At 42.6% G+C, this 25,234-nt stretch overlaps 1 protein-coding gene across 1 annotated transcript in view; it reads right to left on the bottom strand.

Moving 5' to 3' along the window:
* Nucleotides 1-706: 706 nt before the first annotated feature.
* Nucleotides 707-25,234, bottom strand: part of GSR (glutathione-disulfide reductase) — a 64,210-nt gene continuing 39,682 nt past the window's right edge. The window contains exons 9-13 of the mRNA XM_060183059.1: nt 23,171-23,329; nt 16,519-16,630; nt 14,525-14,656; nt 4,465-4,598; nt 707-2,075 (exon numbers count right to left, since the gene is read on the bottom strand). Of these exons, the coding sequence (XP_060039042.1) occupies nt 1,926-2,075; nt 4,465-4,598; nt 14,525-14,656; nt 16,519-16,630; nt 23,171-23,329 (687 nt within the window). The 3' untranslated portion in view covers nt 707-1,925. The remainder of the gene's footprint in view (nt 2,076-4,464; nt 4,599-14,524; nt 14,657-16,518; nt 16,631-23,170; nt 23,330-25,234) is intronic.

The raw sequence follows: 25,234 nt of genomic DNA, 5'->3' as shown, positions 1-25,234 counted from the left end.
CAATCTGGTCCCCTACGCCTACACTGAACTTCTCTGTTCCAGACTCTTGGAAACAGAGTTGGCAGTCAGCTGAGGTAAAGAACAAACACCTCATCACAGACCCCTGCAAGCGTCAACCCGGCTTTGACCTAGCACGTTATGATTGGGCCCTCCTCAATCGCTATCGAACAGGCCATGGCTGGTGCGCCGCTATGTTCCACCGCTGGGGAGCCAGAGACAAACCGAACTGCCCCTGCAGCTACAGACAGACTATGACCCACATAGTCAACGACTGCCACCTCTCCAGATTCAAAGGAGGTCTCGAAACTTTACATCAGGCTCAACCTGACGCTGTTGACTGGCTACGGAAGAAGGGCAAATGCTAGAAGAAGAAGGTGCCTGCACTACAAATCCACTGCTCCTGGAGTCTATTTTGTCCCCTTTTGTTGCCCTTGTTTATTGCTATCATGGTTGTTATTGCTCTCTTGTTGTTGGATAAGACAAAGAATTTGAGAGAGGAGCGAAAGATAGAGACCTGCAGACCTGCTTCACCGCTTGTGAAGCAACTTTCCTGCAGGTGGGGAGCTGGGGGTTCGAACTGGGATCCTTTAGGCCAGTCCTTGCACTTTGTGCCATGTGCACTCACGCAGCTCTACTACCACCTGGCCCCCTAGCTGAAATATTATTAGAAAATGAAAAGGCATCCATATGTTCATAACCACACATATTATATAAGAAGACTGTAATTTTATTTTTTCCAAAGTAATTTAAGAAAGGATGAAGCAACAAGAATACATTAAACAATTGGAGTCACTCATCAAACAAGGAACTCTTAGTAGAGAAATTCTTGAAGTATTTGAGTTCCCCTCCTTCTGAAATCAGGAAATCATTTCCAAAATGTCCCTTATTAACATAACTAGCTTCCTCCTCAAACCCTTCTCAAGTTTGATGCACTTACTCAGAGTTGTAACATAATTTTTAGATTATTTAAAATGAAAAAGGTAGGCCTCTCTTATTATGTGCTTCCAGGGAAAGGTCACATCCTTGAAGCAGCATTGCAATATGCAGAGAACTATACTGGCTTTAAAAAACATAGTAAAAGAAGATTCTGTGCATTTGCATTATTTAAATGTGGAGAACTACTGTCATCTTCCTCTAGAAAAATCAGCAAGTTATATTCATCCAAATATTTTAAATGTACTTCATATAGTTTTATACTTGGGATGGGGCTGAAACAAAAACACAGAACAATAAGTAAGCAAAGAGCTGTTACAACAACAACAACAACAACAACAACAACAAAAACACTAAGGGGGCCAGGTGGTAGTGCACTGGGTTAAGCACACATAATAAAGATCCTGGTTCAAGCCCCTTGCTCCTCACCTGCAGAGGGGGTTGCTTCACAAGCAGTGAAGCAGGTCTGCAGGTGTCTCTCTCTTTCCCCATCTCCCTTCTCCTCTCAATTTCTCTCTGTCCTAATCAATTAAGAAAGAGAGAGAGAGAGAGAGAGAGAGAGAGAAAGAAAATGGCCTCATAGTGCTGGTACTGAGCCCCAGTGATAACCCTGGAAGCCAAAAAAAAAAAAAAAAAAAATGGCTGAGGGTAAATACCATAATGGTTATGCAAATAAGACTCTCAAGTCTGAGGCTCCAAAGTCCCAAGTTCAATACCCCACACCATCATAAGCCAGAGCTGAACAGTGCTTTGGTAACAAAAACAAAACAAAATAAAAACTTAGAAATATTAATTATTAAGATGTGATTAAATGAAAATCTATAACAAATTTCAAATTACATAAATAAGTTTGATTAGTTACTGAACATTTCTACCACAGGAACATCCTAATAACAACAAAGAGATACATAAAGTGGGAACAGTAAGTAAACATAATCATTTGGTGTTTCGGTCTACTGGTCCAGCTGCCAGACATGCGAGTCTCTGGGTTCTCAACGAAGTGTGACCAGTTCTTCTGCAGAGGTAGGGTGAATGGCAACTGTATTGTCAAAGTCAGCTTTTGTTGCTCCCATTTTTACTGCAACAGCAAAACCCTGCAGCATTTCATCACACCCAATTCCTTGCATATGGATTCCAACCACCTTTGGGGGGAAAAAGGAGGGAAAAAGTTCTATACATGCACATTGCAGTGAGCCACTTCCCTAGCCCAACTTTTAGAACAAGAGAGAGCTAACATCTCTCTACCATCCTTGAGCATTTTCATTGTTTTTAAATATATTTTTCTTTTATTGTTGTAGTTATTGTTGTTGTTATTGATGTTGTCATTGTTAGATAAGACAAAGAGAAATGGAGAGAGAAGGGGAAGACAGAGAGAGAGAGAGAGAATGAGAGACACCTGGCAGGCCTGCTTCTCTGCCTATGAAGCGACTCTTCTGCATGTGGGAAGCTGGAGGCTCAAACCAGGATCCTTATGCCAGTCCTTGCTTTGCGGCACATGCGCTTAACCTGCGGCACCACCACCCGACTCCCGCGCATTTTCATTTTTATTTATTTATAATTTTTTTTTTGCCTCAAGGGTTATCGCTGGAGGTTATTCACCTGCACCATGAATCCACTGCCCCTGGAAACTTTTTACCCTTTTGTTGCCCTTGTTGTTTATCATTGTTGTGATTGTTATTGTTATCATTGCTGTCATTGTTGTTGTATAGGACAGAAAGAAACTGAGAGGTGGGGAAGACAGAAAAGGGGAGAGAAAGACACCTGCAGACCTGTTTCACCGCTGGTGAAGCAATCCCCGCTATAGGTGGGGAGCCAGGAGCTCAAACCCGGATCTTTACGCCCGTCCTTGTGCTTTGCACCATGTGTGTTTAAGCCGCAGCGCTACTGCCCGACCCCCTTAATAATTATTTTTATAGAGAGAGAAATAGAGAGGGAAGGAGACAGAGAGGGAGAGCTAAAATGACACCTGAAGCACTACTTCACCACTCAAGAAGCTTTCCCTGAAAGTGGGGACTGGGGGCTTGAACCAGGATCCTTGTTCATTGCGCACTGTAATGTGCATGCACAACAGGGTGCACCACCACCCAGCCCCAAAACATCTTCCTTTATTTTTTATTTTATTTATTTATTTGTTTGTTTTATTGCCACCAGGGTTATGACTGGGGCTTGATGCCAGCATGACAAATCCACTGCTCCTGATAGCCATCTCCCACCCTTTTCCTTTCTATTTTATTTGATAAAACAGAGAAACTGAGAGGAAAGGAGTAGATAGAGATCATTCCCCGCCTCCCCCATCCATTATAAGTGAGGAGTGAGTACTTGAATCATTTTTTTTGCCAGCATTTTTATTCCCTCTGGGGCTAAAAACATTCGTAATTCCACCGCTCGCAAAGGACTCTGCTTATTTAGTTAGTTATTTTCAGGGAAAACAGACAGGGAATGAGAAAATGTTTCCATCTCTGACACCAAATGGGAACATGATGCATGATGGCTGCTGTAGTATTTCCCATTCTTTCTTTTTATTTTTAAAGTTTTATTATCTTTATTTATTTACTTATTTATTGGATAGGGACAGCCAGAAATCAAGAGGGAAGGGGGAGATAGAGGCTGAGAGACAGAGAGACACTTGCAACACTGCTTCAGCACTCTCAAAGCTTTCCACCTGCAGGTGGGGACCAGGGGCTCGAACCAGTGTTCTTGCACATTGTATGTAACATATGTGCTCAACCAGTTGCGCCACCACACTGCCCCCACTTTCTTTATAAATTTATAGAGACAGACCCACCACCAGGAGTGGTAGAATAACACAAGCACATTATATTTGCAGTGATAGTTTCCTTCTAGATGAAATTTTATAAATATAAGAGGCTGGGTGGTGGCACACCTGATAGAGTGCACATTTTACCATAAGCAAGGACACAGGTTCCAGCCCCTGAACCCCACTGGCAGGGAGAAAGTTTTGCAAGTCGTGAAACAGTGTTGCAGGTGTCTCTCTCCCACTCTTGTCCCCCCCTTCCTTCTCAATTTCTGGATGTCTATATCCAATAAATAAAAAAGATAATAAAATGTATAAATACAAACACTCTCTCTCTAGAGAGAGAGAGAGAATGACGAATGGGCTTGTACTACTCTCTTAGATTTCTTTTATGAAAAGAAAATAGCCTGTATTTAATTCAGTGGTTTGTATAGCAAAGCACAAGATACAACCCCCCTTTTTTTGGGGGAAATAGCATCATGGTTATGCAAAAGACTTCCATGCCTAAGGCTCTGAGGTCCTAGGTTTAGTCCCCAGCACTACCATAAACGAGAGGTCTCTTTCTTTCTTTCTTATTAAAATAAATAAATAAAACAAAAAAGACAGTCTCTATGAGGACTGAGAGAAGCACAGAATCAGAGACAAGAAAATAAAGTGGCTTGGCAGATGAAGTTGGTTCAGAGAAGACTTAAGTTCTTGGGTCTTCTTCCCTAGCTCACCAAAACACTCCCATTCCTCCCAAACTTAAAGACACTCAATAAAAAAACTTCCCATACCTTTTCCTCTTTGTTGGCACAAACCATCTTCATCACACACTTTGTTTTCCTTTTGGTAACTGCATGATACATTGGAGTAAAGGTGGTTGAGTAGGTCTTCACATTTTCTTTCCCATATTTGTAAATAGCCTCATCTATAATGCATTGGAAAATTAAAAACATCTGTCAAAATCCAAACAATTGCAATGAGCTATCAAAGAGATGGTCAGGAATATAAAAAGTGAACCAAGTGACAAAAAAAATAGCAAACAAAATCATAATAAGTGTTGCTGTCATAAAAAAAAAAAATAAAAAAAAAAGAGGAAATCCACCGGTAGCGCAGCGGGTTAAGCGCAGGTGGCGCAAAGCACAAGGACCGGCGGTGTTGGGTAGTTGCCATCTCCCCCTGGCTTCTTCTTATCCATATGGCTATATAGGGATTTACTGATCCAAAGGTTTGGTCTACTTACATAAATCACTTTTACATAAAGCACTCCAGGGCATTGGTGGTTCAGTTATAGGATTCTCGCCTGTTCCGCCCCCTCCTTGTCACACTCTGATTTTCACCAGTCACTTTTCTCTCCACCCTCTCTATATCACATCCTGTTTCCACCCTACTTGGAGAGTATAAAAACAGCTGCTCTTCTGATTAAAGACACTTGGAAATTGCTTTCCGGCTCCGAGAGTTCCAGAGTGTATCTCCTGCGGAAGTTGGTGCAGCACGCGTTCCTGATCCCTCTCCCACACAGCAGCCTAGATCAGCTCCAGTTGAGTTCTCTCCAACCCAGAGAGCACCGGCTCGGGAAGAAGTACCCTCAGGCTATCCCGGCATCTGGCGCCCGGAACAGGGACCCGTAAGCAGCAGATTTACAAGAAGACATCTTAGATAAGTACACACCTTTTGGGTATCTGCAATATTGTGTTAAGGCACTGTGATTTTTTTTTTCTTTTTTATTGTTTTCCGGAGATCTTTCCACCATGGAAAATCTTTTCCAAATCCTGCATTCTTTTTCCAGTATACAATTTTTATATATCTGGGACATTTTTCTTGGGGCTTCACCTTATATCCTGTTGATCATCATAGCAGCTTTTAAGGGATATATAGGGCAACCTCTCAAAAGGCTTAAGAAACTAGAGGCTGAGGTCCAAGAGATAAAGGAAGTAATCATAGAACTTAACCAGCACCTTAAAAACAAGAAGAAGCAAAGGCCTGTCGTGATCTTGACCCACCCTAATTCCTCTGCATCTTGCCCTGAGGCCCCTATTTTGGCATCTTGCCCTGAGGCCCCTATTTTGGCAGACACGTGTCCGAATTCTCCTTTGGACTCCACAGCCACTTCTTCGGCCACCCCCATTTTGGCAGAAACATGTCCGGAACCTCCTGCTGCCTCCACGGCTGCTTCTTCACCCCACCCTGTTTTGATAGACACATGTCCGAATTCTCCTGTAGCCTCCAAAACCACTTCTTCGGCCACTTGTCCAGAAGCTTCCACTTCAGTGACTCCTCCTACCGCTACACACTTATCAGAGGAAGTCCACACATTTCCGGTCAATGTTGCCCCCAATAGACAAAAACCTCAGGCCTGGTATCCATATTCCGCCACAGACCTGAAGGAACTACGCCAGGCTATCAAAGATGACGGTGTTCATGCCCCATGGACCAGGTCCATTTTACAAGGCCTGCTTCAGAACCTTAATACCCCTCAAGATTGGAGAGATGTGACTCGTGCTACGCTCCCAGGCCCCCTCTTCCTGCAATGGGAGGCATTCTTTCGCGATGAATGTTTACAACAATCGCGGAAAAATATTCAAAATCAGCCAGAGGGTAATTTTGATGCATTGTTTGGAACAGGCCAATTAGAAACAGGGATTCAACAGGCGGAAGCCAAGTTTCCAGCGGGGTATTTTGATCAAGTACGCCTGTGTGCATTAAAAGCATGGGAGCGATTAACACCACCCATGGGAGCAGCCTCAGCCCCCATTCTCTCCCTGCAACAAGAACCTGATGAATCCCTCGCTAAATTCATTGCCAGGGTCCAGTCGAGTTTGGAAAGGAAGATTTATAATCCTGACGCTCGTTTTCTCCTACTGCGATCCATAGTCTGGGATGGAATGCTTCCGCATTTTCGACAGGCCTGTATCACTCTTAAAAATGAACACCCAGATACTTGGATTCTAGCTACACAGGATCTCAGATCAAGCTCTTTTCAAGGACATATGTTACAGGCCTATGCAGCTACCTTACATAAGCAAAAAGGAGCTTGCTTTCAGTGCGGTCGCCAAGGGCATTGGCGTAACCAATGTCCAGAAAATAGACCGCGACCCCGCCTCCAGTCAGGGCGACCCCACCTCCAGTCAGGGCGACCCCACCTCCAATCAGGGCAACCCCGCCTCCAGACAGGGAATCAGAGACCACGAATGCCTTGTCCCAGATGCCAGAAAGGATTTCACTGGAGGAGAGATTGTTGGTCAAGGTTCCATAGGAACGGCACGCCTCTGCCAAATGTAAACAGGGATTTAAACTAGGTATGGGGCTTCCCTTAGCCCCGCCCCCAAGAGGGAAGGAAGCAGGTCGCCCGCTTGGTGCTGTGCCCTTCTTCCACAAACAGAAGCCCAGCTTGGGACCCAATCCGTCGCTATACCCACCACGCCAAGTAACAATAACAGAGGGTGAGCAGAAGGAGGAACCCGTGGTATGTGGGAACTTCCAGCATAGAAATAACCGGCTGGAGCAAGAGAACAGCTCGAATTCAGAGCCTGAGATTTTATGGACCACCCCTGTTTTAGAAAGGGGTCACCCAACTATGACAGTAAAGATTGGTAATATTCCTTTTAAGTGTTTGATTGACACGGGAGCAGATAAGACAATATTAAGACAAGCAGAGGTTCCCCAGAGTTGGGAACTCCTCCCAGGACCACGCTTACATGGTGTTGGAGGATTGACTCAGGCATTCCGCACACGAGATTCCCTTGTGTGGGAAGATCCAGAAGGGACTACCGGACGCTTTCAGCCTTTAATAGCTGATATAAGCACCAATTTATTGGGAAGAGACTTGCTGGAATCTTTAGATGTAGTGATATCCTCAGACACCTCTGCAGGACACCACACTCACTCCTGTGAGACTGCTAGACCCAACCAGCACCCCCAATACTAACTGCCACTGTTCGTAACAGAACTCCCCGCTTAGATTGGCTTTCTAATGAGCCTGTCTGGGTGGAACAGTGGCCTTTGCCTAGGGAGAAGCTAGAAATTTTAAAAAAACTCGTCCAAGAGCAGTTATCGTTGGGACACATTCGTCATTCTCGGAGCCCATGGAATACTCCAGTCTTTGTAATTAAAAAGCGCTCAGGAAAATGGCGCCTCCTCCAAGATCTTCGTGCAGTTAATAAAACCATGCAGGTTTGGGGCTCCCCCCAAAGGGGTTTGCCTCTTGCTTCCGCAATTCCCACAGGAATTCCAATCATAGCTATTGATATACAGGATTGTTTTTTCTCTATTCCCTTACACCCACAAGATTGTAAACGTTTTGCTTTCTCTGTTCCTTCTATTAATAATGCCAGCCATGCCGATAGATTTGAATGGGTGGTACTGCCCCAGGGCATGGCTAATAGTCCTACTATTTGTCAAGAGGTTGTTAAATCTGCCCTTTTTCCATATATTCATAAGGGCCTTAAGGTTTTTCATTATATGGATGACGTGTTAATATGGGGAGAATTAGATACAGATCTCTCCGCCCTACGTGATTTTCTAATCCCTGCCTTAAAGAGAAGTGGACTTAATGTAGCTCCTGAGAAGATACAACTAATCCCTCCAATATCTTTCTTAGGCTCAGAGATTTCCCTAACGCAGATTCGTCCTTTAAAACCTTGTGTTACTTTTCCTTCTAATCTCACTCTTGCTTCTTTACAAAGTTTTCTTGGAAATTTGAATTGGCTTAGGCAGTATCTTTATCTGCCTACGAGCTGCCTGCAACCACTGTTCGATCTGTTAAAAGGAAACAAACAGCCCTCCTCAAAGCGTATGTTAACCCCCGAAGCATCCTTGGCTCTGGAAAAAGTTAACCAGGCTCTCCAGGACATGCACCTCGTTCGATTCTCCCCCTCCTCTCCAGTAAATCTTCTAATCTTTAACTCCACCCCCACGGTAGTGGGGGCATTGTGGCAGAAACATGGCGTTCTCGAATGGCTTCATACGCCAGTAGGCGGAGCTCCAAGACTCCTTACCGAGATTGATGCCTTAGCATTTATGGTTCGCCAAGGAAGAAACAGATCGGTTCAGGTCTTAGGAAGGGAACCAGATTCAATCATTCTTCCCTTTTCTCTCACTGATACAGAATGGCTCATACGCCACCATTCTCGTTTTGCCATAAGTTTAATGGGTTTTCCAGGACAATTAGATAATCATTTTCCCTCTAATAATTTGATAGCTTCTTTACCTCTGTTGCCTCTACTAGTACCTAAACTTTTCTCTCGAGATCCCATCCCCTCTGCTCCTACAGTGTTCACTGATGGTGGAAAAAAGGGAGCTGCTGCCCTTATATATTATCCAGACCAGCAATACCCCAAACCTCTCTTTACTGAACTTCCTGATAATTCCCCTCAGTACAAAGAACTTTATGCTGTTTTCCTTGCATTAAAAGCTGTACCAGAATCCTTCAACCTTTTTTCTGACAGTGTGTATACTGTTAACTTACTTCCATGGCTTGCTCGATCTTATGTAAGAATTGATGACAACCCACTTTCTCCTCTTTTAATTCAAATTGCCTCTATGCTCTGTTCTCGAACCCATCCACTGTATGTTCAGCACCTACGTTCCCACAGCCCTCTTCCTGGTCCCCTGTCCGAAGGGAATGCTGCAGCTGACCGCCTTGCCTCCACAGGAATTCTCCTAGCCTCTGTCTCTAATCCTGCTGACTTTCATTCCCTAACCCATGTTAATCTTAAAGGTCTTCGAGCTCGATTTCCTGATATTCCTCTGCCACAGTTAAAACGTATTCTTGCTACATGTTCCTCCTGTGCAGGTCTAATCAAAACACCTGCTATTCAGACTCTAGGGGTTAATCCTCGAGGTTTAAAAGCCAACGCTCTTTGGCAAATTGATGTTACCCACATACCTAACTTTGGCAAACAAAAATATGTGTTCGTCTCAATTGATACCTTCTCTAAGTTTATGTGGGCTACAGCTCAGACTGGAGAAAACTCAAAAAAGCTTATAAGCCATATGCTCTCCTGTTTTGCTGTAATGGGCTTACCTCTTCAACTTAAAACGGATAATGGACCTGCTTTTACCAGCAAACAATTTAAAGATTTTTGTTTCCTCTGGAACATTACTCATACTACAGGCATTCCGTATAATCCACAGGGACAAGGCATTGTTGAGAGGGCCCATCAAACTCTTAAGGCTCAATTAAATAAAGAAAAAGGGGAAATGTACCCCCCTAATATCCAGCTGGCAAAAGCCTTAACTACATTAAATCTCTTTAATATTTACAAAAACTCCGACCAACCTCCTATAATTCTTCATTGGCAAACACCACCCACCCTCCCAGCTATTAAAGTCAAATGGAAAGACCCACTTGATAAAATTTGGAAAGGACCTGACCCCCTGTTGACTATGGGGAGGGGTTTCGCATGTATTTTTCCACAAAATTACTCCAAACCTGTTTGGGTTCCTGCCCGCCATGTCCGGCAATACCCACATGATGGTGCTGATATCCCTGAAGAACAAGAAACACTGCAAGAAGACTGGCTGCAAGAGGACTGGCTACAGGATGCACCCCAGGATCCATAATACAGCATGGCAGAATCAAAAAAAAAAAAAAAATCTGATTCACAGAACTCTCCCCCCCCCCCCGAATGAATGTCTTATGCTATGACTGGCCAGTTGTGTTTTTTGAGTGAGTGAGTGAAAAAAAAAAAAAAAATTGAGTGAGTTGAGTGACCAAAATTTTTGTATGACCCATTGTGCTCAGAGTACTCTGAAAGTTAACTGACTTTATATCAAACGGCTGGACGCAGCCATGGTTTCTAGAGACATCCAGAAACAGTCCAAAAATTGTTCATTCCCCCTTTTGATTTCTTTTTTAAGTCTTGATATCAATATGAAATGTTTAGTCTTAAACTGTGTGAGTAAAGATGGTTCAACTATGACAGTAGTTCTAAATTCACATTTGAAATGATATATCTTATTTACAAGTTTTTCTCCTCCTGTGTGTTATAAACTATATGTTTAATATGCGTGTTTCAAGTTTGGTAAACATTAACTTGACAGTTAAATCGTAACTTCGAAGTTACATTTTTACGAGAAGAGGTAAAATCAATTCATTTAAGTAACTGAGTGTTTAAGGTAAAACTCTAAATATTCAATGTGACAATTCATCATCTCCTCCACCCATCAGGCTCACTCTGTCTCTTGCTACTCTTACTTATCCCTCCGTCTTGTGCTAGTTCTTTTTAAAGACACTTACACACTATCATTCTGCTTTCTTCCCAACAGGTTTCCGTTCACCCCTACACTGCTATTCCCCTGACAGAGATGAAGCCTTTTACAGACATTGACCCAGTTATATATGGCCATTAAGTAAGAGGAAGATGTTGGGGAATTGTGAGGATATGGTTGAGCTTGGAAGGGCTTGAGCCTGAGGGGTGTGTCAATCCTGTTAGTCTCTCTCTCCACGGAGAGGTTGAGCAAGGAGGGACAGTAGAACCCCAAAAAAGGTGTGCCTCTTATCAGTCTCCCTGCCTCACAAAGTGCCCCACACTCCTGATACTATGGCAAAAAGTTAAAAAGAAAGGGGGAGATGTTGGGTAGTTGCCATCTCCCCCTGGCTTCTTCTTATCCATATGGCTATATAGGGATTTACTGATCCAAAGGTTTGGTCTACTTACATAAATCACTTTTACATAAAGCACTCCAGGGCATTGGTGGTTCAGTTATAGGATTCTCGCCTGTTCCGCCCCCTCCTTGTCACACTCTGATTTTCACCAGTCACTTTTCTCTCCACCCTCTCTATATCACATCCTGTTTCCACCCTACTTGGAGAGTATAAAAACAGCTGCTCTTCTGATTAAAGACACTTGGAAATTGCTTTCCGGCTCCGAGAGTTCCAGAGTGTATCTCCTGCGGAAGTTGGTGCAGCACGCGTTCCTGATCCCTCTCCCACACAGCAGCCTAGATCAGCTCCAGTTGAGTTCTCTCCAACCCAGAGAGCACCGGCTCGGGAAGAAGTACCCTCAGGCTATCCCGGCACGGCAGAAGGAACCCGGTTCGAGCCCCGGGCTCCCCACCTGCAGGGAAGTCACTTCACAGGCGGTGAAGCAGGTCTGCAGGTGTCTGTCCTTCTCTCCTCCTCTCTGTCTTCCCCTCCTCTCTCCATTTCTCTCTGTCCTATCCAACAACAATGACATCAATAATAACTACAACAATAAAACAACAAGGGCAACAAAAAAGGGAATAAATAAGTAAATATATATATACATAAAAGAAAGGTTGAAAAAAATGCTTCTTAATTAGTGGAATTCGGGGGGAGGGGCTTGGCAATGGCACATTTGTTTGAGTCCACATGTTACAGTGCACAAGAACCCGGGTTGAAGCCCCCAGTCCCCACCTGCAGGAGGAAAGCTTTATGAACAGTGAAGCAGGGATGAATGTGTCTTTCTGTTTCTTTCCCTCTCTGTCTCCCCCTTCCCTCTCAATTTCTGGCTGTCTCTATCCAATAAATAAAGATAATCATTAAAAAATGGAATTCAAAGAGACATGAAAACTAAATGCTGTGCATCAAATTGTAATAGCCAAAACCTGGAAGCAACCCAGGTGTCCAACAACAGATGAGTGGCTGAGCAAGTTGTGGTATATATATATATGGAATACTACTCAGCTGTAAAAAATGGTGACTTCACCATTTTCAGCCGATCTTGGATGGACCTTGAAAAAATCATGTTGAGTGAAATAAGTCAGAAACAGAAGGCTGAATATGGGATGATCTCACTCTCAGGCAGAAGTTGAAAGACAAGATCAGAAAAGAAAACAGAAGTAGAACCTGAAATGGAATTGGCGTATTGCACCAAAGTAAAAGACTCTGGGGTGGGTGGGTGGGGAAAATACAGGTCCAAGAAGGAGTCAGAGGACCTAGTGGGGATTGTATTGTTATATGGGAAAATGGGGAATGTTATGCATGTACAAACCATTATACTTACTGTTGAATGTAAAACATTAATTCCCCAATAAAAAAAAAAAAGGAAAAAAAAAAAAAAACCTAAATGCTGTGCATTATATTGTACTGGGAAAAGATGCTAAATGATACTGAAATCATTAGCAAAAGCTGAATAAGGTCTGAAGTCTACATAATACTGTATCAATTAAAAACTTCTCATTTGGGGCCGGGCAGTGGTTCACCAGGCTAAGCACACATAGTACTAAGAGCAAGGATCCATGCAAGGATCCAGGCTCAAGCCCTTTGGTCTCCACCTGCAGGGGGGAAGCTTCACAAGTAGTGAAGCAGTTCTCCAGATGTCTTTCTCTCTCTCCCTATCTCTCCCTCTTTGCTCAGTTTCTCTCTGTCTTATTCAATAAAATAAAAAAGAAAGGGGGGGGAGGGAATGGCAGCCAGAAGCAGTGAATTCATAGTGCTGTCATTGAGCCCCAGAGATAACCCTGAAGGGAAGAAAAAAAACAGGCAGGGGTAGATAGCATAATAATCATGCAAAGATACTCTCATGCCTGATGCTCCAAAGTCCCAGGTTCAATCCCCGACACCACCATAAAAAACAAACAAAAAAAAAAAACCTCACTTGAGCTCCAGTTTCTCACTAGGTAAAAAACTGGAGACAAGCATGAGATCCTCTGCTTGACACCCAGCACTGTCTGTGTTAGAGTGAGGCTCTGGTTCTGTCTCTCATTAATAAAAAATCTTTTTAAAAAAAATTCTCACTGGGGCTAAGGAGATAGCACAGCAGTTGATGCAACAGATTTTAATGCCTCAGATACTGGAGATCACAGATGTATTTAAAGTTTTTTATTTTATTTACTTATTTTTAATTTTTTTTATTATTTATTCCCCTCCCCCCTTTTTTTTTTGTTTTGTTGTTGTTGCCCTTGTTTCATTGCTGTTGTAATTGTCATCATTGTTAGATAGGACAGACAGAAATGGAGAGAAGAGGGGAAGACAGAGAGGGGGACAGAAAGAGACACCTGGAGACCTGCTTCACCTCCTGTAAAGCAACTCCCCTGCAGGTGGGGAGCCGGGGGCTCAAACCTGGATCCTTACGCCAGACCTTGCGCTTTGCGCCACGTGCGCTTAACCAGATGCGCTACCGCCTGACACCCTTTTTATTTTATTATTACCAGAGCATGTTTAGCTCTGGCTTATGGTGGTGTGGGAGATTAAATTTGGGACTGTGGAGCCTCAGGCATGAAAGTCTCTTTGCATAACCATTATGCTATCTACCTCCACCTGTACTTAATTTTTTTTTTTTTTTTACCAAAGCACTGTTCAGCTCTAGCTCATGGTGGTGCAGGTGATTGAACCTGGGACTTCAGAGCCTCAGGCATGAGAGCCTCTTTGCATAACCACTATGCTATCTACTCCCACCCAGATTTTTATTTGAAATATATGTATGTAACCTACAGGGTTACTGCTAGGGCTCAGTGCCTGCACTACAAATCCACTGCTCCTGGAGATTATTATTCCCTTTTGTTGCCCTTGTTGTTTATTATTGTTGTTATTATTGTTGTTATTGCTGTCATTATTGTTGGATAGGAAGAGAGAGGATGGGAAGACAGAAAGGGAAGAGAAAGATAGACACCAGCAGATCTGCTTCACTGCCTGTGAAGCGACCCCCCTGCAGGTGGGTAGCCAGAGGCTTGAACCCGGATCCTTATGCCAGTCCACTTAACCCGCTGTGCCACCGCCACCGGGCTCCCTATATTTTCAAAGTATGTGTAGTAGATGATGAAACTGAAACTGTGACAAGGAGACAAACAAAAAGGAGTTTAACTTGGGCATGGGGGTGACAAACACCTAATTTCAAGTTTCAGGAGAGAGAAGGAAGTCATAAATAACCTTCATCTTCAAAAACTTACCTTCTGTGAGTCCCACTGTCCCTATAGGCGGATGGCTGAACACAACTGTGGGGATGTTTTCATAGTCCAGTTTAGAATTCTTTCTGCATTCAAAAAGTCTGTGGGCAAGTTTTCGACCTGCAGCTATTGCAACTGCAAGATATTTCAAAATCAGTAGTTAGCTTACTGTTCATCTTAACATAGCAGAATGGTTTTACTAATCACTTTTTCTATCTGGCTAAACATATTTCTTCTATCAAAAATTCATGCCAGTGCTCATTATAATATTCAGTTCAACATAAGGAAGCAGTAGATAGCTAATCCTGGATAGCAAGACTGTTTTGCCATGCATGTAACCCAAGTTTAAACCTAGCCCTCATTACATTAGAGGAAGCTTCCATGCCATAATGTCTTTCCTTTGGGGGTCCGGCAGTAGGGCAGTGGGTTAAGCGCAATGGCACAAAGCACAAGGACCGGCGTAAGGATCCTGGTTCGAGCCCCCGGCTCCCCACCTGCAGGGGAGTCGCTTCACAGGCGGTGAAGCAGGTCTGCAGGTGTCTGTCTTTCTCTCCCCACCTCTGTCTTCCCCTCCTCTCTAGATTTCTCTCTGTACTATCTAGCAACGGCGACAACAATGACAACAGTAATAATAACAACAACAACAAGGGTAACAACAAGGGCAACAAAATTGTAAAAATGGCCACCAGGAGAAGTGGATTTGTAGTGCAGGCACCAAGCCCCAGCAATAACCCTGGAGGCATAATAATAATAATAATAATAATAATAATAATGTCTTTCCTATTCTATCTGAAAAAAGTTAACCTGAAGTAGTGAAATCTCAGTGATATTAACAACAACAAATTATTTTTTTCACTTTAATAAAAATTTCCAGGGGGTCGGGTGGTGGCACATTGGGTTAAGTGTAGGAAGTGTACGAAGCCCAAAGACCCGCACGAGGATCCGGGTTTGAGTCACCGGCTCCCCACCTGCAAGGGGGTCGCTTCACAAGCGGTGAAGTAGGTCTGCAGGTGTATTTCTCACGCTTTCTCTATCTTCCTCTCCCTGCAGGTGGGGAGCCGGGGGCTAGAACCCGGATCTTTACTCCAGTCCTTGCGCTTTGCACCACATGCGCTTAACCTGCTGCGCTACCGCCCTATTCCCATTCCCCTCATATCTCATTTTCTGTCTTGTCCAGTAAAACAGAAAAGATGGCCACCAGGAGCAATGGATTCGTAGTGTAGGCGCTGAGCCCCAGCGATAACCCTGGAAGCAAAAAAAAAAAAATTTTTTTTCCTAAGTGACTGCAAGGTGGTGGCACACCTGGTAAAGTGTAGACATTCTTTTTTCTTTCCCTGCCTCCAGGCAACAACAAATCCGCTGCTCCTGGTGGCCTTTTTTTTTTTTTCTCCATTTTGTTGTTATTGGATAGGGCTGAGAGAAATCCAGAGAGGAAGAGAAGACAGAGAGGGAGAGACAAAATATAGACAACAGCAGCAGCTTCACCGCTTGTGAAGTGATCCCCCACCCCCTGCCCGCTGCAGGTGGGGAGTCGGGGCCTGAACCAGGATCCGTGCATCGTTCCTTGTACTTGTGCCCTGTGCACTTAGCCCACTGGGCTACTGCCTGGCCCCCTGAATGTAGGTATTCTAGTGAGCAAGAACCAAGGTTCAAAACCCTGTTCCCCATCTGCATAGTCCCCTGCAGGTGGGGAGCCGGAGGCTCGAACTGGGATCCTTACGCTGGTCTTTGTGCTTTGTGCCATGTGCACTTAACCCGCTGCGCTACCGCCTGACTCCCCTTCAATAAGCATTTTTAAGTCTTATAAGGAAAAATACCGTTATTCATAAAATAAGTCTTCAACCAATATCTATTTCAGTATTCTTTCCATTTTAATTACAATATTCATTCTCTTTTGATTTAAACTCATTTGACTGTGAAGAACTAACTACAATTGTTCCATATAAATATGTGTAACCCAAAGGGCCTTCCTTACCCAAGAAAGGGAGAAACATTACCTGGAGTGAGAAGAGCTTTCCCACACACATCCCCAACTGCATAGATGCCATTTACACTCGTATTCTGGAATTCATCTACTATAATATGGCCTTTGTCATCAGTTTGAATTCCCTGAAATTGTGAAGGGACACCATGTAAATATTTAGCCTACCTACACAAAATGGAGTATCAGATCTCTGGATCTACCTCATTTCAGATAAGTCTTCAACCTGAATCACCATGAAACCTTCAAGATTCAATCACAGGATGTAAAACATTTAAGCAAATTGGCATGTTTCAAGTTTTGCTTTACTTAAAAAGTAAATCTTATACCCACTTTCAAAAGGTTTTGATTCCCCCACCCCACCCCATCAAGGTTATCCCCTGGGGCTCAGTGCCTCCACAACTTCATCATCCCCAGAGACCTTCTCTCCTCCTCCTCCTCTTTTTTTTTTTTTTTTTTAAATAGAGGATGAGAGACAGAAAGATGTAGAGTTCGGACCAGGTGGTGGCGCACCTGCTGAGTGCACATGTTGAATGCAAGGACCAAGGTTTGAGCCCCCAGTCCCTACCTTCAGGGGGAAAGCTTTGAGAGTGGTGAAGCACTGCTGCAGGTAGGTGTCTCTCTGTCTCTCTCCCTTCCCCCTCAATTTCTGGTGGTCTCTACCCAATTAAGATTAAAAAAAGAAGAAAGAGGTAGAGTGTGAAAGAGAAAGAAACAGGAGAGCTAGAGAGAAAGAGAGAGACAATTGTAGTACTGCTTCCTCTGGGGTGAAATTTCTCCCATGTAGACTGGAAATGTATTATAGCACACACATAAACAACCACCTAGTATATGACAAATGGGTCAAAATCACTCAATGGGGTAAAGATCTCTTCAACAAATGGTGCTTGAGTACTTCAGCAAAGCAAAGGACATGGGGACAGGGGGAGGGGAGGGAGAAGAGGGAGAAAACTTGGGGAGGCTGGCATATAATGAAATTATATGCATATGTAATGAATTCACTGTAAAGCATTAACCCCCTCAATAAAACAAACAAATAACAATGGCAAGAAAAAACAAGTGGTGCTTAAAAAACTGGACAGTCAGCCACATGTAGAAAAGTGAAACTAGACGACCACCTAATACCATATACCAAGGTCAAATCAAAATAGAACAAAGACCTAGATATTACAGCAGAAAACTAAAATATATAGAAGAAAATGTCAGTGGAAATTTGCAAGATATTTATATCAAAGACGTATCTGGAGACTCAATCCCATGGACATGAAAAATGAAAATAAGAGTAAACAAAATGGAACTACATGAAACTAAAAAATTTCTACACATCAAAAGCAAACTATCCAAGGATAACTAGGCAGCCCAGTTAATGAGAGAAGATATTTGTGACTAACATCAAACATCTATAAAGAACTGGCATACCCTCTACAGAAGAATAAAAATAACCCAATGAAAAAGTGGGCCAAGAACTAAACAGGGCAGGGGAGATAGCATAATGGTTATGCAAACAGACTCATGCCTGAGTCTTTGAGGTCTCAGGTTCAATTCCCCAAGCACCATAAACCAGAGCTGAACAGTGCTCTACTAGAGGAAAAAAAAAAAAAAGAACTAAACAGTTTTTCTTTTAATATATATATATATTTTTTTTTTTTTTTTATTGCCACCAGGGTTATTGCTGGGGCTCAGTGCCAACACTATGAATCCACCAATGCCAGCAGCCACTTTTTCCCTTTTTCTTATTCTTTCTATTTTTTACTAGCTAGGACAGAGAGACATTGAAAGAAGATGGTGGAGAACACATAATTCAAAGGGATATATGCACCTCTGTGTTCAAAGCTGCATTATTCACAATAGCCAAAGAGTAGAATATACCTAAATGTCTATGCACAGATGACTGGCTAGAGAATTTATGAGATATATATTCCATGGAATGCTACTCTGCAGTCAAAAAAGATGATATTGTGTCCTTTGAGACAAAATAGATGGAACTGGAGGTGATTATGATTATAGAAATAGATTTAAGACAGCTCATATGTGGAATCTAGAGATCTGATAGACATTAACATACAAAAAAGGAGGAGGAGAAAAAAAAACACAAGCAAACAAACCATTTCTAAGACTTTGTGAGAACTATGGTGGTTATCTTTGGGAGGGGAGAAAGTGGGCGAAAAGAACTTTGGTGGTGGGTGTGGTGTGGAACTATACCCTGTCATCTTACAATCTTGTAGCCCACTACTAAGTGCAAATAAAAAAATGAGAAAAAAAGAAAATATGTTTATTTTGTGGTTTTTCAGATCCCAAGTACATATTCTTCCAATTGAGAAGTAGACAGACAGAAATACTAAGTAGATAGAATGGTAGTTAAGAATTAAACAGACCTGGGCTCATATCCTATCACTACCAATAACTATGGGCTATCAAAACAAAAAGATTGTCATGATTTTTTCTGACAACTGAATAGTTGTGAGATCTTGGATAACCATAACAGTCTAGACACAGCAAATACAACATTAAGAAATAAAGACATCCTCCCTACCCCTGGAATTTATCACCTGGTGAGTTATTATCATTATTATCTCTGTGCTTCTAATTTCCTCATGCTTATCCCAAGAGTTGTCAAAATTAGGGCATACAGGATAATGGGAAAAGATTTTCAGGCCTAAGGCTCCAAGGTTCCAGATTCAATCGCTGGCACCGGACTATAAACCAGAGTTGAGCAGACCTCTGTTTAAAATTTAAAACAACCAAAAACTAAATTAGGTCAGAACTATGCTGACAAGATTGTCACACAGGAAGAAAAGAAAAAGAAAAAGATAGTCACACAGTAATCGTTTACTTTGCATTAGACTTATTTGAACATTAAGTGAACATTGAAAACTTTTGCCTCAACTGAAAAATATTCAGCAAGGTGGTCCGGGAGATGGCAAAGTGGTTAAAGCACTGGACTCTCAAGCATGAGGTCTTAAATTCAATCTCTGGCAGCACATGTACCAAAGTGATGTCTGATTTTTTCTTTCCTCCTATCTTTCTCATTAATAAATCAACTCTTGAAAAAAGAAAAATTCAGCAAGTATAGTTGAAAGATAAAGCTCTTAGCACCTATTTCTGTATAATGTCAGAATCTCTCTCTCTCTCCTTCAAAATAATAAAGAGAGGGGAGAGAGAGAGAAGAGATTAACATGAGAGAAAAAAACCATAGCACAACTGTGGTGCATTTGATGCTGGGGACCAAACTCCAGACCTCATGCTTACAAGGTTAGTGCTCTATCAACTGCACTCACCAGTGGGTCTGAGGCAAAAGAGCTCCTGGAAGAGAGAAAAGAGCCAGCAAATAGCTTGCTCAGATAATGCACTGATTTGTCATGAGAATGACCCAGGTTTGGGCCCAGTCCACACAGCATAGATGAAAGATTTGTTGTAGTTTCTTCATCTCTGGCTTTTTCTTGCTCTATCTGAAAAAGTCAGCGCAGCGCAGAGCAGAAAAGAACAAAAGAAAGAAAAGACAGCTGGCTAATTTTCTAAATATGAAAATTAACAACCACTCTTCTTTTCCTTTTTTTTTCAAATATTTATTTATTCACTTTTGTTGCCCTTGTTTGTTTTATTGTTGTAGTTATTGTTGATGTCATCATTGTTGGATAGGACAGAGAGAAATGGAGAGAGGAGGGGAAGACAGAGGGGGGAGAGAAAGATAGACACCTGCAGACCTGCTTCACCACCTGTGAAGCGACTCCCCTGCAGCTGGAGAGCCGAGGACTGGAACCGGGATCCTTATGCCGGTCCTTGCCCTTCACGCCATGTGTGCTTAACCCTCTGCGCTACTGCCCGACTCCCTTTTCCTTTTTTTTTTTTTTAATATTTTATTTATTTATTAATGAGAAAATAGGAAGAGAGGGAAAGAACCAGACATCACTCTGGCACATGCTGCCGGGGATCGAACTCAGGACCTCATGCTTGAGAATCCAAAGCATTATCACTGTGCCACCTCCCAGACTGTCGCGGACCACCACAGCGGATGAGCAGCAGGAGAGTCAGGGGTCTTGAAGGCAACCTCCCCGGTGGGTCAGGAGTCGGCGCAAGGGAGAACAGATAGACACCACACTCTATTGGAGGGTGAATCTGGACTCTTTAATAGTGAAACTGCATTAGCTTTTATACTTTTTTCAGGTTACATTCAGGTTGCCTAAACAACTAGCTCATAAGGAAGTAGCAATAAGCATCATAGTCTTGTGGTTTTGGCAGGCTACATGTTACTCCCCTATAACTGTAAAGAATGGTACAATACTTTGTATCGCCCTGTTCTCAGGGGAGGTCATACCCAGAATTGTTTTTGACTTTTGCGGAGGGCTATTTCTATCATTAATCTTCTATGGGGGGCATACAGATCTTTGCCTAGTCGTGGACCACTGCTCATCTAGGTCTGGTACAGTTTAACTATTAATCTTTCTTTGTTTCAATACGTCAACTTGTACCTGGGAGGCCTCAATCTCTGCATTCTTTCTTTGAGGGGCAGGTAATAACATGACTTCTTTTGTCCATCTATGCTGACCCACCTTCCCCACTTTCATAATGTAACTTTCAAATATGCCCCTGTGTAAAGGAGAGGGGGTGCTTCTGACTCTCCATTCCCACCAGGCACTGCCAAAGCACTATTAATCAATTGTGACAGTATAATTATTTGTAGCAATAATGGGGGGAGAATGCGTCGACCCATTCTCGTCCTCCTGCCCAGCTTCCTTGAAGTCTGAATGCAGGTCCAGAGGAGATGACCCTGTCAGGATCCCTGGCGATCGTGTTGGGGCACCGCACCAGACCACAACAACCACTTTTCTAAGTCTTACTGAATAATTTTTTTAAAAGCCGAGGGTGTGGGAATAGATAGTATAATAGTTATGCCAAGAGACTCTCTTGCCTGAGGCTTTTAAGTCCCAGGTTCAAACCCTCTCCCACCAACCCCCATCACCCCCACCCCATGGCACAACCATAACCCAGAGGTGAGCAGTGCTCTGGTAAAAAAATTTTAAAGGAAGGCACATTAAAAGATATTAATATTTAACATAAATTATAATGTGATATACTATGCAAAGGGCTCCATCAGATATTTAAAAGTCTAGTAGTAGTAGTAGTAGAGTAGCAGAGTGTATCAGAAAAATCATATCATTACATTATCAAATAAAGCTGGTTAGCATTTACTGAATTCATACTATAAGCCAGCATCTAAGCTACTTTGCATACATTTTGTTATTTACTGTTCTCTAGAAGAGTAATAAGGTAAGTGCTATTTTTATTCCCATGTTTCTATGAAGTAATTAAAATGTAAACATAGTTAAGCTGCTTGCTTAGGTAATGCAACTGTAACTAACAGAATTAAAGGCAAACTCTGGGACCCATGCCCCAAGCTACTACACTTCAAAAAAAAAAAAAAAAACCCCACAATTGGGAGTGGGGCGGTAGCTCAGTGGGTTAAGCGCGCATGGCGCAAAGCTCAAGGACCAGCATAAGGATACCGGTTCAAGCCCCCTGCTCCCTACCTGACGCTTCACAGGTGGTGAAGCAGGTCTGCAAGTATCTGTCTTTCTCTCCCCCTCTCTATCTTCCCCCTCCTCTCTCCATTTCTCTCTGTCCTATCCAACAACGAACGACATCAACAATAACAATAATAGCTACAATAACAAGGGCAACAAAAGGGAAAAAATGGCCTCCAGGAGCAGTGGATTCATGGTGCAGGCACTGAGCCCCAGCAATAACCCTGGAGGCAAAAAAAAATAAAAACAAAAACAAAAAACAGAATTGTCACACTGGTGGTAGATCAACTTTGCATCTCTATCCCTGAGTATCACAGCCATTCAGGAGATACAGAACCAGCAAACAGGATTAGCACTGCAGACAAAAGGAATAATTATAGGGCTTTTTTTTCTTTCTTTTTTTTTTCTTTAACAGAGCACTGCTCAACTCTGGTTGATGGTAGCACAGGGAATTGAACCTGGGACTGTGGAGCCTCAGGCACGAGAGTCTCATTGCATAGCCATTATGCTATCTATCCCTGCCCATAATTATAGGGCTTTAAAGAGGAAAGTATAAAAAAGTAAAAAAAGTAAATTTGTAAGAAGTAGTGTGCCAGGCTAGCTTCGCAGGCGGGAGACAGACGACCAGAGATTCATGGCTGAGCTGTACGCAGTATCTCTTTATTCATCTGGAACACAGCGCAATCTAAGCTATCTAAACTATATATAATCACAATCCTGTCATTATATATATACTCGCCAAGTAGGGTGGAAACAGGTTATGACGTACAGAGGGTGGAGCGAAAAGAGATTGGTGAAAATCAGGGTGTGACAAGGAGAGGGGGCGGAGCAAAAAGACATCATGAACCAGAGGGGATTAAACCAATGCCCTGCAGGAGGGTAGTGCTTAGTTAACAGTGGTTATGTAAATAGAATACAGTGTTAAGCAGGGGGGATTAAACCAATGGAACAGAAGGGGTTTGAGAAGCATACCAACAGTAGTGCAGTGGGCAGATCAACAGATTCTTCTGCATGATGTCCTAGGCATGACCCGCAAAATTACATATGACAGAGTGGTGATCTGGTGCTCTCTCTCCCCTATTTCTCATGTTAATAAATGAACAAATCTTTAAAAAAAAAAGTCTTGAGGAGATAAAGCCAACTTACCAATTTCTCTAAATTCAGGTTCCTGGAATTTGGGTCCCGTCCAATGGCCCAGAGTAAGCAGTCAACATCTGGAATAGTATTCACAGTGGGCTTCCTACCAGGAGCAGAAGTAACCATGCAGAGTTCCAAGCCAGAAGATGTCTTTTTAACTTCCTTGACCTATATAAGCAAATAGAGTGTTACTTAGAGCACATAGGAGGAGAAAACAAAGCAAAGAAGAAACTAGAATTTTTTTTCTAACCAGGGTTATCACTGGGGCTCGGTGCTGACACTACAAATCCACTGCTCCTGGTGGCCATTTTTGCCTTGTATTTTTTTCCCTTTCTATTTTTATTTGACAGGACAGAAATTGAGAGGGGAGGGGAGATAGAGAACAAGAGAGAGACAGACACCTGCAGACCTTGTGAGGAATAAGGGTTTGAACCTTGCTTAAACCTTGTGAATCCTTCCTTGCACATGGTGCTATGTGCACTTAACTAAGTGCACCACTGCCTGGTCCCTGAACCTAGAATTATTAACATTAAAAAACCAAACATGCTAGCATCTGGAACCTGGTGGCTGAAAAGAGAGGTAACATAAAAAGCCAAACAAGTTGTTGACTAATCATGAACCTAAAGGCTGCAGTAGTGCAGATGAAGAGTTGGGGGGGTCTCCATTCTGTAGACAGCTAGTAGGCATATTTTAGTTATATTACAAAGGGCCTGTGGCTATACTAGTTTTTTTTTTTCCCCTGGGCCTGAGATCTGATATGCAGGTGGATCCTAGTTATTGTCTGGGTGGGAATTGTGTGGAGTTGTATTCCTCTTATCCTATGGTTTTGTCAGTGTTTCCTTTTTATAAATAAATAATAATTTAAAAAAAAAAACATGAATCTTGCACAGACACACTCACTGTTGCCAAAAAACATTGGCACTATTAACTACTTTAACTCAAGCCTGTTTCCCAGATTGCTTTAAATTATTCAGCCTATGGCCAGAAATGTCAGCTTATGTCACTAATGTAATGGTTCTGCTTAAAAGCAAAGTATTAAATTAGATTAACTTATTATTTTGGTGTCAGGAGTCAAACGCAAAGCTCCATACATGTGAAAACAAAAGAAAAAAAATTTATTTACTTATCACTGTTATTTGGTCTTTTTTTCTTCTTCTTCTTCTTCTTCCTTTTTAGTTCCCTAATGATAGAGACAGAAATAGCAGAGGGCAAGAGAGAAAGAGACATCTGCAGCACTGCTCCAATTCATAAATCTCCAATCCCCAGAAGGTGGGGTCTAGGTGCATGAAGTCAACTTGACAACATGTAAATTCTACCATGTGTGCTACTACTAAGCCCTGAAGCAAAAGTTGTTGTTTTTTTATATCACTTTTTTCTTTATTTTTTAAAGATTTTTTACTTTCCCTTTTTTTAAATTTTTATTATTATATTCTTATTCATTTATTGGACAGAAACAGCCAGAAATTAAGAGGAAGGGGTGAGATAGAGAGGGAGAGAGACAGAGAGACACCAGCAGCCCTGTTTCAGCACTTGCGAAGCTTCCCCCTGCAGGTAGAGATTAGGGGCTTAAACCTGGGTCCTTAGGCATTGTAACATGTGCTGTGCTCAACCAGGTGCGCCACCACCTAGCCCCCTATACATTTTTTCTTATCTATATGTGTTTACTAGATAGAAACAGAGAAATTGAGAGGGGAGGGAGAGAGAGGCAGGGAGAGAGACACCTGCAGCCCCACTTTACCACTCATGAAGCTTTCCCCCTGCAGGTAGGGACCAGGGGCTTGAACCCCACCCAATACATTCTATAGAATAAAGGAGAGAATAAGAATCTGGCTGAAAGGGCAGTGAAGGTCTAAGGTGAACCTGATATTGACCCTACTCACCAGCACCTTCACATTTGCTGAAAGGTCAAAGCTATGGGGAGAAAAATCTTTCTTACTTTTTATTAGTGATTTACAAAATAACAGGGGTACAAATCCACACACAGTTTCCCCTACCAGAGTTCTGTGTCTCCTTTCCCTCCACTGGAAACTGCAGTTATTCTCCTAAGGTCACAGATAGGAGTTGGCTACTATT

This window comes from Erinaceus europaeus, chromosome 2, assembly GCF_950295315.1.
Source record: "Erinaceus europaeus chromosome 2, mEriEur2.1, whole genome shotgun sequence".
NCBI lineage: Eukaryota > Metazoa > Chordata > Mammalia > Eulipotyphla > Erinaceidae > Erinaceus > Erinaceus europaeus.
Note: the sequence above shows the minus strand (reverse complement) of the source record. Positions and strands in the feature narration are given on the sequence as shown.